The following is an 18,532-nucleotide window of genomic DNA, read 5'->3' as shown; positions in this document are numbered from 1 at the left end:
ATAATACAATACCATTACCTCCTACCATCTATAATACAATACCATTACCAATATTTTCACTTTATTACATGTATGTAAACACCATTTATACCATCCAATCAACATATTCCATCATAAATTGACAACTATAACCAAACCATCAACCACTAGATATAACTAACCAAAAAACATGTATATGGGCCTACTTCTCCATTCAAAATCACAAACTTTTTTACCAAAACACGTTATATCATGGTTATACCTAATGATGCACATGTGCATTTTGAATATTGGTAATGTAAAAAGTAGTGTATTATGAATGGTATTGTAAATTAAAGTGCAATTGTCTATTCCTGATAACGTATTACCGAATTTGTCGAAGTAATGATATATGTGCACATGTGCATGGATAACTGTTAACCGAAAAAAAAAACGTTTTTTTTTATGGTGACGAAATATAGCGAATTTTTTAGGAAAAATATTAAAAAAAATAAAAAAAATTTTGAGTGCTTTTTTGATTTTTTTTAGATTTTATTTTGTGTTCACATTGGTTCTCGCGGTTCTCGCATGAACCTTACCCTATATATATATATATATATATATATATATATATATATATATATATATGTCACACCCCCAAAATACCACCTAGAGAATGTCCCTGTTAGGCGTGTGACGTTCCAGGACCCAAGCCACCAATCACATTGAACTCATAAATATATTTAGATAAAACCTTCATTCATTAACATAAAGGGTTACAAACGTTACATATCATTTATTGTGTACAGCGGAAGCAAAACTCATTTGTTAAGTGTTTAGTAAACCATGTGTACATAAATCATTTAGCTTGTGTTGAGATTCCATGTATCACGACCCATGACCACTCCAGCATCCCAGACAGCAAGTCCCAATGATATAAACCTACAACCTGCAAGCATGCAGACAAGTGTGTCAGACGACGCTGGTGAGTTCAAAGTTTTGTTAATGCGCTTAGTTACCAGATGTGTGTATAAGACAGTTCAACGTTTTGTTTTGATGTTGTTATTACTCGATTACCGTATGTGGCGACTAGATGTGAATGCCCAACCCCAATGCCTCCATTTAGGCATTGGTCATGAGGTCAAGGTATCAAACAACCTTGAATAGATGTAAGGGGTCTTATATGTACACGATGAGAATGCCCAACCCCAATGCCTCTAACTAGGCATTGGTCATGAGGTCCAGGTAATTAGTTCACGCCCGTCCTTTCGGCCCGGTGTGAGGGTGCCAAACCTAATAGCGCTATCAACTAAATACCTCGTTGCTTCTTCAGCAACACGGTAGATGTACGGGGTCTTACGTGATTTATACTGTGTTCAATAACCAACATCCCAATTAAACAGTTTACCCAGTATTCCCTTCAGAAACGTTTACCAGATGTCCCAAACCACCGGGACGCATGCTTAGAAAAGTGCAGTGAACTCACCTTGGTTTTGCTCGGTAAGAACTAATTACACTACTCGTTCCAAATTGATTAATCCAAATCCTAGTGTGGTTACCAATAACAGTCAGTCGTAAGCATAGAGAACACGTATTCTATACACATACTGCCCTTATAGCATACACAGATCACACATAACATTACACAAGCCACTATAGTAATTCCTATGACATGCCAACTCATTAATAACATATAATTACACAGCGAGTAGTTGGTTCAATTATTCGTTCACATAATAAATCCCCACCTCACAGAACTCGTAACAACTAATCTAGCATCACCTATTATCCCGATCACAACCAAACGGTGCAACCTCCAACACCGCACAGTTTTCTTAGGGACACACGACCCAGTGGTGCAAAAGCCCACTCGGGAGTGTCCAGCCCAATTCGAGTGGGCAGCCCATCAAAACAAAACAGTGCGGCCTATCCCTTTTGTTTGGCCCACTAGATTCCTTTTACAATACTTATACAGCCCAATATAAAATGGTTCCAACCCAACCGACCCAATTGATTTTATATAACAACAGTTTACCTATTAACCCACATTTACCATAGCCCATAGCCCATAACCCAACTCTACCCCTATCTTCATAATCGTGTATCATCCTAATAGCCATCCATTTCATCATCCCATAACCGATTACATGAACAAGGAATATTGTGCTGACATTATCGACTCATTACCCCATGCAAACCCTATCCCCATGGTTATTAGGATGTCCATCACGTGAACAGCCCCCATGATGTCATGTTTACACATTAATCGGCCCAATAGAATTCCTTTTTAGTTGCAATGTTGACAGAATCATCTAAAAGGTTGTCGGCTAAATCATTTATCCATAGTTTAACTTATCTTATTTTAGTTTACAACACATTGATCCTCATGCTCACTGTATAACCCATATGGAATATAATATGCACTTTCCATACATTCAATTCATTAACAATCATGCTAAACTATGCTCACAGAATCCATTTAATCGGCTTTATTATTTAGATTACATAACCCACTTACGATCCCTTATTTGTTGAGAACCCTTATTAAATTACCACATAATATAACAATTACCCCTGATGTTATATATCCACATGTTACTATATATCATGCTCGACACAAATAATCCCTACATCGATCTAGATTCCATCATTACTCAAGCACCTAGGTTAACATAACAATCAATGTTTATCAAATCTAACTTATCGAGTAGATCTATTCTACCAGTTCCCATTATTACTAACAGCATGTTCACTAAATTAAACAACCAACAACAATTGAAGTACCTCACGTTCATATTTAACACCTTTCATCATGCAGTAGTTAACAGGATCCGTTAAATACAGCCGTGACGATGTCGAGCATGTATATACAAGTTCGAGCACTAAATTATAACATATAATCACATATAATCGGAACTAAAAGAACAATAATCAACCAGTTCGAGCACTACAAGAACAATCAATGAGAAGTCTAGATCGAAACGAAACCGCGACACAAGCTCTTAATTATCAACTACAGAATAATCGGAACGTACCAACTGTGGAGATGATCTACGATGGCTGTTGCGTCGTCAAGGAGGGTTGCGTCGGGTGAAAAGGGCTAGGGGTGTTCGGCAGATAGTACCGGCGGGTTCTCAGGTTGTACGCTAGGGTTTGGTTTGAGGGAGACGACATATTGAGGAGGTTAGGATTTAATATAATTTTTCAAATCTAAAACTTACATAAACCTCCCTCAAGTATTCCTATATATGCACTTACACAACAAGTTACTGTTATAATAAATAAATAATGATTACTATAATAACATGGCTACCACTCATGATAAGGAAATGACCTGATCGGGCACGTCAAGCGGGTTATTAATTCGTGCACACAAGTGACATCTTCAAAAGATACACTTATAGGTTTGTATAGACATATTAAATTCAATTTAATATGGTGTAGAACGGTAACAAGTAGTGAATCAAAAAGAAAAATTGCGAAGAATGAACGTAACTAATCTCGGACACACGGGTTGTCACAATATATATATATATATATATTTATGTGTGTGTGTGAAAAGTCTAACATGTTGTTGCCTTTATTGTAGATGTTATAGGAAAAATCATCAAGGGGAAAAGAATAAAGCATATGTTTACTTTTAAGATTAATTTGCAAGATGCTACGTAAGCCACGTTTTTATTATTAATGACCTTAATGTTTTAAGTAACACATATATGTATACATATTTTTTTTAATATAATGTGTTTGATTATTTTACAGTGGTCACGTTATAAAGTTGCGTCTAGACACGTCGAGGCATATAAATATTGTACGAACATATCGTGCAATATCCAGTAAATCTATCATATACGTCTCTCAACTCAAGTTGGTCTATACGTCGTCAAGTATGTTATAGGCTTAATACGTATTTCTTATATATTTTAATTTTTTAAATGACCTATGAAAATAATTTGTAACACATGTCTGCTTTTTCAGTTAATATGTTGAAGGATACAGAGTTTACTAAAATGGTTATTGAACCAGATGTGCATGAGGCACACTTGCTTAGATCTATGCAACGTTAAAATTATTGTTCATGTTATTTAATGTTTTGGATTACTTAGTATTTTGTACTTAATATGTTTTGTTTTTTCATTTGTTTACCTTTTTTGTTGAAAATTTTAAAATGTTTTCCGGTTTAAGATAATAATCTTATCTATTACTGTCGTCATGTAGATTTAACTTTATGAATGAATGACATTATATAGGTAATTTTATTCATAATCATGTGCTAACAATAATTATACTAATATTACTTCCAGTGAGAAATGAGTACGAACAACCTACAATCATGCAAAAGAAAAATGTTTTTACATGGCCATGGACGACAAAGTACTTCTATTGATGATCTTGGTCTTGACATTCTTGTGTATGAGATATTAATAAGGCTTCCTGCAAAGGGTGTGGGTCGGTCAAAGTGTGTATGCAAGGAATGGTTATCTCTTCTATCGACACGTCATTTTGCTATGATGCATTGTCGTCACATATCTACATCCTATAACCAGAAGTTTATAGCAATTGGTTCGCGCTTATGTTCTGTATTCCCCCTTTCGTGTGAAGATTTAGGTCCATTATTAAACTCCAGAATCTTACTTCCATTTGAAGCGCCTTGGAATAAAGTAAATATTCTAACAAGTTTTGAAGGATTGTTATGTGTTTGTTTTCGTAATACTGGCAAATTGGTTGTTTGGAATCCATTAACTCGTGCATTTAAAGAGGTGTCCAGCTCAAATAGTCGTGGTTTATATAAACCTAAGTCAGATGCAATTGGGTTGTATGTGGATAAGACGGATGACTACAAGCTTTTACACATAAAGCGTAGGCGTGGTAGAATGTGGGTTCATGTATATTCAAGTATATTTGACTCGTGGCACAAAATCACTTTTGCAAATAAACTTCATTGCTGGCGTGGAAAGCCTATTTGGTCTAATGGAACTTTTTGCAAAGGTGTTTTATATTTTTTGGTTAACTGTTTTATTGAGAATAAGGGTGTTATGTTGTTTGGCTTTGATGTGGAATCAGAGAGATTTAAGTTGAAAACCTTTCCAAGATTTCCACATGCTTACTATGATGGAAATTTAGTTGTTGTTCATAAAGAGCTTCATATGTTTGTTACTCATGGGCTTCCTAATTGGACGGTTGATTTGTGGAGAATGGAAGGTGAAAGTTGGGTGAAATTATGGGTTTTTCCTCGCATACAGCCTATTATTTTATCATGCTCTATTACACATATTGCAAGTACTGGCAGGTTTCTTGTTGTATCGAATGATGGAGTTGCTAATGAAATTGACACGACAAAGAAAGGGGATGATTGTTTCTTACCTGTAGTTTGGTTTCACGGGTTACAAGGAGCAATATACACTGAGACTCTTTCTTCACCAGATTTTTATTTCCATTAAGTATGTTTTTTTGTTTTGTTCATTTTAATGTTTCGTTCTTTGTTTAGTGACATTATAAATATGTTTTATCGTTTTGTTTATTATGTTCTATAAGTATTTATGTTATTATGCCGTTAGGGTGCCCGGCCTACGAACGGACTCTCAACTAGTTAGAATAGTTGGTGGATAAAATTATATATTCGAGATATATGTAGCTTATCGCATAAGCCTATCATGACTAGACAGAAAACAACATCACGTTACTTTTTATATCAATTAATATTAATAATAATAATTAATAATAATTAATAATAATAATAATAATAATAATTAATAATAATAATAATAATAATAATAATAATAATAATAAGATTGTGTTTTGTATTAGATTTCGAGAAAATAGTTAACAGAGATAGAGATATGAATTATCGATGTATAACATCCTAACATAATCAAATCCGGCAACAGTAAACGACATCCACATGATTCATACTGTTCGGTCAAGCTTATAGACTTTTCTAGTACTTGTGAACTCTATATACAATAAGGGTGAAGGGGGTGCACACCTAATAGGTGAGTGCACTCTCTTACGCCAAACCAATCCCCGTGTGCCACGTCAACTCCCCTCTTAAACTCCCCTAACACCCCAATTTGATGGCGCCACTCCCCTCTTAGGTGAATTGGTTTTTTTTAAAAAAAAAAAAAAAAAAAAAGGAAAGCTTGTGATTGGTCCCCTCTCCCTCTCTCCTCTCTCTCTCCTCCCCTCTCTCTCGGTGAGCCGCCACCTACAAGCTTCCCCGATTCACTCCCCCGCCTTAATGGCGGTACCCACCTAATCGGCAAAATGCCTCCCCGAGGTGAGTCCCCGCGAACACCCCGTTCAGCCTAATAATCATAGTATCTTATCAGGTACAACCGCATGAGTCAAATAATATACTTAGAGTTAATTATACAAGGTATCTTGATGGTCTCTTGTTGGGTTATTTGGAACGAGAGAAATAAGAAGGTTTTTCAAGGTTCGTCTTCCATGGTGGTGGACATGGTGGCGAGGGTGAAAGTTTTATTCTTTTTTTGGTTTAAACATCGAACTAGGTACAATAATGTGGTTTGGAACGATTGGGTTAAATACCCTTTGTATGGTTTGTAAGTTCTGGGTTCGGTCCTTGATTTGAGGTCCGGCCTTTGTGTTTTAATGAAATTTTCTGTTCAAAAAAAAAAAAATTGTAACACCTTTGGGTACTAACACCAAAATTATCAATATAATGACTAAAATACCCTTCCATTCTTTTTAATTTTATCAATGTAACACCTTTGGTACTAACACACCTAATTTTATTTAAGTTTAAATCAATTTTACAAAATCTATTTTTTTTATTTTCATCTTTTTATTATATCTCTTATTAACATAAAATCTATTTATTTTTTTAATTTATAAATATAAATTAAAAAAAGTTAGAAAACGTCCGCTCCATTTCTATTTATTAATAATATTACTAAATAATACTAGATAAATATCTGACTAATATTATGAATATATAAAAACTCTTTAAAATATAAATTAAATAATGAAACAAATGATATAATAAGTATCTATTAAAATCCATAGCAATCTTGAAAACACACGAATATAATATCTGAAAATTAGTTAAATTAATATATCAAGATATGTAGCATAATCGAGAAAAATTGTTTATAAATAACTACAACTAATTTAATATATTTTGTAGTAAAATCGTAAAAATGTATAATCTAATCTGATTTGTTTGTCACGATCAATTACTTGGCACATTTTGAGACGGTGTGATTAAACCATAACGTCTCTATTTTATTTGTGTATCTATGTGCTTAGGAAACACTTTAGTTCCGATGAGATACAGTCTTTTATTATTATTGTTGTTGGTTTTATATTATTTAATCCCATATATTTAAAATTACAAAAATTAAAACTAAGTTTTATACATTAAACAAGTGTAATACACGGAGTTTTAACCTAATATCTTAATTATTTAAGATTTTGAGCAACTTTTATCGTTCTAAATTATTTATCATTTCTTAAAAAATTATATATAAATATTTACTTATAGAAAATAAATAGATTTTATGTTAATTAAGAGATATAATAAAAAGATGAAAAAAAAATAGATTTTGTAAAATTGATTTAAACTTAAATAAATTAGGTGTTAGTACCCAAAGGTGTTACATTGATAAAATTAAAAAGAATGGAAGGGGGTTTTAGTCATTATATTGATAATTTTGGTGTTAGTACCCAAAGGTGTTACAAAATTAAAACCATAAAACCTAAACCGGTTAAAAAAAAAGTTAATGCCTAAAGACGAAACTAGGTATAAACCACAGAACCCATTTGTGTAATTAACTCATCCATTTGTGTAATTAACTCATATACTTGTATCAACGGATGCATCTATAGCTAAGCTTATTTTATTCTCGATTTTATGACTTTGACATTAGTAGTTGTAATATGAAACAGGAAGAGTTTCACACATATATATTCCCTTTAACTTTAAATAACTCACATAGACTTGAAAAAAATGTTTTAACATATAAATAAGTACTAAACCGATTCGTTTAAACACCAAAACTTAACAAACTGTTTCTAGACATTTATTTTTATACTAAAAAGTGTGACACACGCATAGGCAGTTTAAATAAAGTATTAGAAACACCGATAAAACCTAATCAAACAAGAAAAAAACATCTAATTCTAATAAAAACATCTCAATTAATATTACATGAGAACATTTCCTTTAAATAAAACAATTTTCATTTAAATTATATAATGATAGTTCTAGGTTTCCTATAAAACTATTAGAGTTAAAAAAAAATTATATAGCATGTAGATAGAAAGCGTGAGTTGAATTTGTAATATCAATGTCTGTTTTTTTATTCATCCATTATATGTCAACATAAATCACCACATTAATTTATATAAATTAGTATTAGTATTAGTAGCTATGAATAATACAAAACACAAGGATTGGTAAAATATATGAATGATAACTATGAATAATATAAAACACAAGGATTGGTAAAATATATGAATGATAAATCAACTTAATAAAGATTATATTTATTACATAGTTTTTATGAGAATATGTGTCAACATTATATTATCTCTTAAAAATTACTTTTAGTTGAAATTGATTTTTTGTTATTTTTTAAATCGGGTTAAGAATTTACAATTTCTAATGAGGCTATGGGGTAGTGAATAACTAAACAACTGTTGCATTACCATCATGTTGTTATCACATAGGCATTTAAGCAACAACTTAATTCACAATAATTAGGTGTAGTTGTAACAAAATATATTATAAAAGAAAAGAAATATAAAAAAAGAATAAATAAATAAATAAAAAGACGTAATTGGTCAAATGAAAGTGGACCCCTTCTTTCAAGGGCTTGGCGTCCGTTAATGCAATGACGAAAGAGGGCTTTCGCACCCTCAATAACCAGAGAGAGTGGTGTTTGATGCCTCCATATTAATTTGGTAAAAGAACACTAATGGGCTACCCATAATGATTTTAATTAAGCCATACCAAAAATATTTTTAATTGTTTTATAATATGATTTATAATGATAATAATATTTTTTTAATTACGTTACAAAAATGCCATTATTTCAAATATAATTTAATATTAACCCTTTAATTAATGAAATTTATTTGATATAAACCATGATTTTACTATATAAATAGCACATACACATAATTGTTTTTTGTCAACAACAGTTTGATTACTTTAAGAAAGAGATTGTAAGCTTATATTATGATTAAAATGTACGCCTACTTGTCTTGTGATATGCAAACAAAAAGTTTTTATTATTCAACTCGTGAAACACACGAGACTATTATAACATAGTAATAATAAAAAATAAAGAAAAGGTTTAATATGGACTTTTTTTTTCTTAAACAGCTAAAGATACTTTTTTTTTTTTTTTGAAAAGAAGCTAAAGATACTTAAACTAAACAAAATAAAAGGCTAGCAAGAATAAGCTAACCAACAGACTACAATTACATCAGTTAACTCTTCAAAGGCACCATACACCAGTAACTCTCGGACGACATCAAAACTTAAGAAAGTGTATCTAGACACATAAGTCTGTAAAGTGTAGCATTTTAAATATTAGAAACACCGATTCAACCTAATTAAATAAGAAAAGAAAGGCTGGAAATGGATATGCATGGAATGGGAGGATGGATGGAAAATAAAGAATTTGGAACTTATCCATTTATTTAGTTTCATTTATCAACGACACGCTTTTCCTTGGTCGTATTCTGCCCACGGAACTTGATCAAAGATAGCGACCCACGCTTCTCCCATATCCAACTAAATCTATATATATTCCTTTTTCCTGTTTCCAACAATTCGTTTCATGCAACATTCTCGATTTTAATTATTATATATTATATAAAAAATAATGTATACTCTATTCTACATACGGTAACATCGTTTTTATTAGCAACTAATGTTATGTCCGGTCCGTTTTGTGAGGCGCTAAGCAGAATATCTCTCAGATTTATAATATGTATGTTTGTATTTCGGTTATTTTAACATACTACTCATAACACAATCTCAATAAAAATTATTTCAAGACATAGGTAAAAGTACGCTCGTCATAGAGTAACTTTATTAAAGTCTAGGAGTAATAGTGTTTGTCCACCAATAGCAACAGTCACTATTCCCTTGGGTTGGTTCGTCACAGTAGCAAGAAAAAAGGCTAAAAGATGAAATACTAAAAGAAATAAAAGTAGAGGAACTAAACATGTACATAACTAAAGTTAAAGCAGAGGCACTAAACATGCATATGAACATAGCTAATCAATAAAAAAAAGTTTAAAAAAACAGAGGGGCTAAACACGTATGTTAGCAAAGTTGAAGGTTTAAAAGCAAGATACAAAAAGCCACGATCACTCATTAAAAGGAATAAAAGTAGAATGATTAAACATGTACACTACTAAAGTTATAGCAGATGGGTTAAATACGCATATAAACAAAGGAGTAAACTGCAATTTTAACCCCTGGGGTTTAGGCCAATTGGCACTCTGACCCCCTCTAACGAAATAATTGCAACTTTCCCCCCAACGTTGGTGTTATGTCACACATTTACCCCCTGCCGTCAAACAAGTTAACATATCTGTTAAATGGAATGTGAAATGACTATGTTACCCTTTTATATTACCCCATATGGTTTGTTCTACTCTTCAATATTACCCCCTCTCTCAAAAGCTCTCCACCACCACCATCAACCACCACTACCACCACCTATCACCACCACCATCTCCCCCACCAACCACCACCTCCACAACTATCACTGACGACAAAATCAATCTGCTGTTCTTATCACTAAAATTAAAGCAAAAGATCAGAGATGAAGATTCGCAAAATCTGATGGACCAAACCATACACCACCTGCACTGATACCGACACCCACCTCAACCAGATCGACATGTACGCCACCAATGCCGGACCATTCACCGGAATCATGCCGGAGAAGAGGAAACGAGTCATGGTCGTTGTCGATCAATCCATTCATTCCAAACACGCCATGCTCTGGGCCCTCACACATGTTGCCAATCAAGGAGATATGCTCACTCTCCTCCAGATTCAAACCACCCCTAATTTTCACAAAGACATAAACCCTCCTCCTTCTTCTTCTTCTTCTTCATCCGCTCCGGATAATCTACTCGTTACCTTATTAGGCGCATTATGTAAAGCCTGTAAACCAGAGGTAATCGATTACTAGTGGTATGTTGTTTTGTGTTTTGGATCTGGTTAAATTTAATTTAATTTAATTTAATGGTCATAGATTGTTGGATCTGGTTAAACACGTACTTCTGCATAGATAAATATATTGATTTTGACGGTCGGAATTGGTATCTAAGGTTTTGAAATTGAAATCAAAATTGAAATTGAAAATGTGAGCAGGTGGAAGTGGAAGCATTGGTGATTCAAGGAGGACCGAAGCTGGCGACAGTGGTGAGTCAAGTGAAGAAGCTAGATGTGTCGGTATCAGTGCAGGTGGTGTATGGTTTGGTCCATCAGATTCGCAAAATCAATATGCAAAGAATTAGAATAAAAGATCAGAGATAGAAGATTCGCTGGTGAAGAAGAAGATTCGCCGGAGAAGATGAAGGGAGGGGAAACAAGGTTAGGGGGTAAGATTGTGGTTGGAAGTAATAGTAGAGGGGTAATAGTATTATATAAGGTAACTATTTAGGCAAAATTACATTTCTGCCCTTTGACCTTCTTTGACCGTTTAAAGATAACCATAGAATTTGACTCCAGGGGGTAAATGTGCGACATAACACCAACATTGGGGGGGGGGGAATTGCAATTATTTCGTTAGAGGGGGTCAGAGTGACAATTGGCCTAAACCCTAGGGGGTAAAATTACAGTTTACTCTAAATAAAGTTAACTATATAAAGAAAACTTTTTTAAAAGCAGAGGGGCTAAACACGTATTCCATAAACTGGATCACGATTTCCCACTTGATGGTTTTTTTTTATAAACTGATTTTAACATTTTTTTAGTATTTTTTCCTATAAAAACACGTAAATATTTGGTTTGTCTAATATTTTATCTTTGATGTTGATTGTATATAACAAATTGTTCCATTCTAGACATACAATGTAGTCGTTTTAATTAGCACTAACCTTTACTTTTTTTAGGTTGAAGTTTTCGCGAGGGAAATTTCCCCCCTACAGTAACAGTAAAAGAAACTTTATGTCAATATCTATGATATATATATGTATTTTTTTTATTTTGATAAAGAACGGATGCATGCATTGACTTGATTAAAAGATAAAAATCCTAACCCTACAATGTTGAGGAATATATATTGGTCTTTTAAGGTGTTTAACAGTAAACACAAAATTTAGATTATAACTTTGATAGTGAATTAGTTTATTTTCTTAATATGGTATACATTTTTAGCTTTTGATCAAATATAAAGACTTCTAGAAATAAGAAGTCGTACAAAGGGTATCAAACGGACTCTGATTGATCTCATTCAAGCGGCATTGGAACCGTCTCATCGAACTCTACGATAGGATATCTTAGGTTTTCACTTTTGGATATATAGGTCGTAGATTTTCGAATTTTTATTTATTATTATTGTGTCTTTTATTTATCATTGAGTCTTTTCTATATTTGCGTTATTGTGTCTTTTTTGCGAATCATTGTTTTTTTTTCTCGACATTGTGTTATATTTTGCTTGACACTGGTCATCTTATGCAATTAATTGTGCCTTTGTACACTTCTTATTTAGGTGCTGTTTGTTTTTTCTGCTGGAAAACCTCTTCTGCTGCAGGCCACATCTGCAGGCATCTGCAGGAGAAGAGGTGGACAAAATGTCTTCAGTCTGCAAGGAGAAGAGGGTTTGTTTTTTTTTTTATATAAAACCTCTTCACACACAAACACACACAGATCTCTCTCTACTCTCTCTCTACCACCACCATCTTCATCTCTTCTGATCCCCCCTGTACACCCTCCTTCTCCGGCGACATGACCGGCGGAGCCAGCAACGACTCCGACAACCCCCCACACCGGTTCCAGATGCTCCGAGACAGAGAGATAGAGGAGAGAGAAAGTTTCTGAAAGAGAAAGACGTCGCCGCCGGCGGCGGTTCCGTTGATGTTCTTTCTCCGGTCGTTTTTCCGATGATGCGAAGGTGATGTTCTCTCTCTCTCATCTGTCATCAGATATGCTCTCTCTCTCTCTCTCTCATCTTCTCATCAGATCAATTTTGGGGGCGGCGGGTTGGTCGATTTGGGGGTTTTGTTGCAGAGGTCGATTAGGGTTTGCAGAGGTGGATGTGGTGGTGGCGGAGCAGGGGTGGTGGCGGTGGAGCAGGGGTGGTGGTGGCGGAGCAGGGGTGGTGGTGGCGGAGCAGGGGTGGTGGTGGTGGCAGAGCAGGGGTGGAGGTGGAGGTGGTGCCAAGAAGAGGTAAACCTCTGCTTGGAGAAGCTAAGGTCTCATCTCTTCCCCAAGAAGAGGTTGGGGAGAGGTAAAAAGCACTTCTCGAAAAAAAAAAACAAACACTCTACAGCACCTAAACCTCTTCCCGCATCTGCACGGTGCAGACAGAAGAGGCCAGGAAGCTCTTCTTCCAAAAAACAAACACCACCTTAGTCTTTGTAAAATAACTTAATCCTATATTTTTATGAAGTATTTTAATTAAAAAAAGTAGTTTTATGTTCTAGTTATGCACCTTTAACGAAATTGTCATATTTTGTTTTGATGAGAAAGTTAGTTGGGCCATATGAAAGCGTATATAAATTGGGAGGTGTATGCAAGCTCAGGATAAATGAAGTTACGACATATTGCAGTCATCAACGTTTCATCAAATTGCAGTAACTTAGTAAAATCCCTTAAATTGATCCACACAAGGTCATTTTTGTTTGAGTTAATTACTGTTTTCGTCCCTATGGTTTGTCAAAAATCACTATTTCAGTCCATTAGTTCAAAAATTACGATTTCAGTCCCTGTGGTTTCACTTTCGTAACCATTTCAGTCCCTGTGGTTCCACTTTCGTAACCATTTCAATCCATTATTCTGTTAAGTATATGGACTGAAATAGTTACGAGGTGGACTGAAATGGTTACGAAAGTGAAACCACAGGTACTGAAATCATAATTTTTAAACTAATGGACTGTAATAGTAATTTTTGACAAATTACAGGGACGAAAGCAGTAATTAACTCTTTATGTTTAAAACTAACAAGCAACCTGTCAAGCTTTTCAACACTAAAGTTTTAAGTAAAACCTCCACTTCAAGTTTTTAACCAATGATCCCTCACACACAATGGGTTTGAGATTTAGTTTATTTAATTAAGAGTAAACCTCAATTTTCGTCCCTGTGGTATGCTGATTTTAACACTTTCAGTCCAATAGTTTATAAATTACATTTATCATCCATTAGTTTGCTGATTTTAACAGTTTCAGTCCACCCTAGTGTTAGTGGTGTGGACTGAAACTGCTAAAATCAGAAAACTAATGGACTGAAACTGTTAAAATCAGCAAACTAATGGATAATAAATGCAATGTTTAAACTATTGGACTGGAAGTGTTAAAATTAGCAAACCACAGGGACGAAAATTGAAGTTTAACGTGTACTTTACATCCCCTACTATACCTAAGACTATCTCCAATGTTATGCATGCCCTAAGACGCCCTTAGCTGTCACGTCATATACCACATCATATCCTTACAAATCCTTAAAAACCCTTGTTTCATCTCCAACCCTACAAATATCCTTACCTTTCTTAATTTCCACCTCATTACCTACCCACTACCCACAAGATTTAAATAAAACATTTTGTTCTTCTACTTTGGGACCCACTTACTTACAAAAACAAAGCCCTTGTGGAAGGGCTTAGATGCTAAGGGCATTTAAGGATATAATCTCACAATGCTTAAGGGCTTGTAAGGGCCTTTAGGAAATCTCTTCAATGGATGCATTGGAGATAGCCTAAGAGTAGGAATTTATGACAGTACAAATCCAAACACAAAGTTTAAGGATATGAGTTTAGTATAAATGTGATCACGTTTGGTGATCTCACTGTCAACCGCCATTACAATAAACTAGTAGTCGGACCCGTGTAAAACACGGGTAGTTTTAGTAACGTTTTATTGTATTAATTAGTAAGTAATTATCGGTTCATTTAGATTGTCGGGGATTTGATATATATTGACATTCAAATTCATTATCCAGACTATAAAACACTGATGTGATAATACTGTTACATATAAACACTGTTAACATAAACACTGATGCAATATCTGCTGTTGATGCTGAACCACTGTTGTTGTTGGGCAGTGGTTCACCTTTGGTTGATCAGGCCTTTGGTTCATCAGTGCTTGTCTTCAACAGGGCTTTGGTCTTCATCAATGCTTTGGTCTTCATCAGTGCTTGTCTTCAACAGGGCTTTGGCCCTTGCGTCTTTCTTTGATGAACGTCAATAGCAGATGGAACATTGGGTTTAGCAGATCTTTTAGTTGGTTGGGTCTGTTTGGTTGAAACCTCTGATGCTGGATAATCTGGCTTTTTAGGAACAGATGGATCTTTCTTTCTTCTTTCTTCCAATTTTTTGTATGTCTCTATCACTTTAATTTCTGTCCACCTTGTGATTTGATTCCTTGAGCCATAATTTGCACTTATAAGCTCTTCCTTCATTCTCCTCAATTTCAAAGCCCTTTCAGGTACATTCTTTTTATATTGGGACCAGACTGGTGGGGTTGGTTTTATTGTTGAGTCTTCAAGCATCTTTTGTATTCTTGCAATTTCTTGCTTGAGCTCACTTATGGTCCAGTCTTTGAATTGATACCTTTCTGCCTTGTATTTCTTGTTTTCCATGATGTGCTCAATGTAATCTTTTCTTAGGCTTTCATCATCTCTTTCTGATAACTGCTGACAAAGATCTTTTGAAAACTGCTCTAATGTTCTGACTTGGCTGAGCAGATGTTGCAAATTTCTCTGTATTTCTCTATCAGATTTTCCTTTTGTGTCTCTTTTTGAGACATCCTCTGCTTGTTTGGCTTTCAATTGAAGGTATTCATCAATGTTCTTTGGCAAAGGATACCCTTGAAGAGATGGAAGATTACTCTTTTCAGGATCGTCTTCAGAATAGAAGAATTTGATCTCCTCCCTAACTGCTAGAAAATCCAGAGGAAATTTCATTGCCAAAGGAACCAAGGTAGTAGTTTGGTCAGGGGTTAGAATTGAAGCAGTTGAAGTAGGTTTTTGCACAGTGGATAGGATCAGAGGTTGTGAAGATATTGGAAGTAGAGAAGATACAGTGTCATCTTCAAGTATGACATTTGTTATCCTCCTTCTTTTGATTTTTGGTGTGGTTGGAGGTGTTGAACTTGGAGGTGTATTTGTAGATTGAGTGGTGGTTGGTAAAGTGACAAGAGCATTTGTTGTGACAACATCTGTTGAAACCACTGATGTATCAACAGCTGTTGATATAACAAGTGTCTCAACATCTGCTGGCTTTGTGGTTTGAGGTGAGGAACTTTTGGGGATTTCAGAAGGTTGTTCAGTGGATTTGGAAGGTGTGGAAGTGGGTGTGCTGACCTTTCTGGTAGTTCTTATTCTTTTTGAAGTACCTTGCTCTTCCTTTGCCATCAGAACTTTTTTTTTCTTTTTCAAATATTTTAGAACCCTTTCGTTCCATTCTCTCTTTTCTATTTGCTTTTTGTTCAGAAAATAGGTTGAGAGTCACATCAACCTTCTTTGTACCATCTGGTTTAGGAATCTCTACCACAGGTTTAGCTTTTGGATCAGGCTCTAGGTGTAAACCTTCCTTTCCTTTCTTTCCTTTCTCCCCCTTTTTGGCATCATCAGTGTTTACATAGATAATGGTAGGAGGAGAAGTACCGGTGGTTTGGAGTAAATGAGCTTTAATTGCTTTAATGTCAGCTTGAGTATCCTTATACCTTGCATCCATCACATTTATGAACATTTGTAGCTGAATTTCATGTTGTTGATCAGCATATTTTCTTTATTGATGAAACAGAGGTTGTAGAAGTTGCCATAGCTCACTTGTTGTGGTAGCAGATGATGAATCAGTGGATTGAGACTTTGAGGATTGTAACAACTGTTGTAGCATATTTTTGATATCTGCCACAGATGTTTCAAGATTGGTAACTATCTCCGTCAAATCCTGATATTTTAAACCATCACCCAATTTAATGGGATCATCTGATTTCCCACCAGCAGTGGTTGTATCAGCAGTTAGACCAGGAGAAGTCTCCAATGGTTCATCCACTGATGCCCCATTTTCTTGGTACTTGGGACTTCTTTCTTCAGCAGTAGTTACCTTAGTAAGCACACCAGTGGTTAGCTTGAACACACCAGTGGATACCTTGGTTCCCAAGGAAGAAATTGTCTTCAAGGGAGTTTGACTTATGAAACTACTGTCCAGGTGTAAATCAGTGGATTTAACACCTGTAGTAGCTGCTCCACTTGAACTACCACCAAGAGATACATGTAACTCTAGGGGTGTAACCTCCTCAACTGTTGATGGGTTAGCAAAGGTAGAGGCATCAGACTCAGTCACTTGTTGGAGTATATTCTCAGTGATGGGTTGTTGAGAAGAACTGATTAGTGTCTGATCCATATCCAATGCTTTCAACAGAGGTAAAATGTTGGATGGTAATGTGGTTGTAGGGATAGGAGTTGAAAGAGAATTTACCCCGGGAGCAGGGCTATTGAACATACTCTCAAGTGAGGGTAATGTATCATAGAATGGTGTCCCTGTGCTTATAACCTGTTCCTTTTGTGAGGAAGCAGGAGGAGTTGAGGCATGGGGTGGAGATCTTTCCAACTGTTGTAAGGAAGTAGCAACAGTGGGTGTTGGTGACTTTTGTGTTGTCACTGGATTAACTTCTGGGATCTCATCTTCCAGAAGGTCCTTTTTAGATGGGTTGGGGGGCTTTTTGGATAATTTCTTTTTGGTCTTTTTGAGAGTTTTTGGTGGGGGTTGCACATCAGTGGTTGTGCTGCTGTGGTCACTAAGAGCAGTGGGTTCAACAGCAGAAACCTGAGGAGCATATGTTGACGCATCCAAAGTTTGCTCAGGCTCCTCTGTTTGTGTTTCAAAAGATTTTGACTCTGACAGCCTTGTAAAAGTTTTAGAAGAAAGGCTGTTATTTGACAAGAAGCACCTTGGATAAGCACTTGTGCACTATCCTTTGGGATTTTCTTTTGTAAGTAGTAACTTAAAAATATTGGAAACAACAAAAATGGTTTCTTCTTTTCTTTTATATTATTTAAAATTTTAACAAAATCATTGAAAATCTCTTGGGAGTAATTAAAATCAGCTTCTGCCATGATAGCATATCCCAAGAGATTTTCAATGATTTGGTTAAAAATTTAAATAATATAAAAGAAAAGAAGAAATATCCCAAGTATTGGATCTTCAATGGAATTTCATTGAAAGTTGTTGTTTTGTTTGAAACACACATGAGCAGGGTATGAAATAAAAATTTCATGGGAGGTGGGAAATTTCCCTTTTGCAAAGTAGCTTTAGTCATTTGTCCCACATACCCTCTTTCGATTAGATCTGTCTGATACTCATCTTTAGAGAAAGAATTTTTACCTGTATGATCGTTCATCTCAAAAACCTCAGATATG

General features: G+C 35.0%; 2 protein-coding genes across 2 annotated transcripts; both read left to right on the top strand.

Moving 5' to 3' along the window:
* Window positions 1-4,268: 4,268 nt before the first annotated feature.
* On the top strand, window positions 4,269-5,399 carry LOC110883293 (putative F-box protein At3g16210). The gene has a single exon (XM_022131088.1). The coding sequence runs from the start codon at window positions 4,269-4,271 to the stop codon at window positions 5,397-5,399; it is 1,131 nt and encodes a 376-aa protein (XP_021986780.1).
* A 5,390-nt stretch (window positions 5,400-10,789) lies between these two features.
* Window positions 10,790-11,485, top strand: LOC110883292. Its single transcript, XM_022131087.2, has 2 exons — window positions 10,790-11,123; window positions 11,321-11,485. The coding sequence occupies exons 1-2, from the start codon at window positions 10,842-10,844 to the stop codon at window positions 11,483-11,485; spliced, it is 447 nt and encodes a 148-aa protein (XP_021986779.1). The 5' UTR covers window positions 10,790-10,841.
* The last annotated feature ends 7,047 nt before the right edge of the window (window positions 11,486-18,532 follow it).

The sequence above is a fragment of the Helianthus annuus genome, chromosome 10 (genome assembly GCF_002127325.2).
Source record: "Helianthus annuus cultivar XRQ/B chromosome 10, HanXRQr2.0-SUNRISE, whole genome shotgun sequence".
NCBI lineage: Eukaryota > Viridiplantae > Streptophyta > Magnoliopsida > Asterales > Asteraceae > Helianthus > Helianthus annuus.
This window is presented reverse-complemented; position numbering and strand designations above follow the sequence as displayed.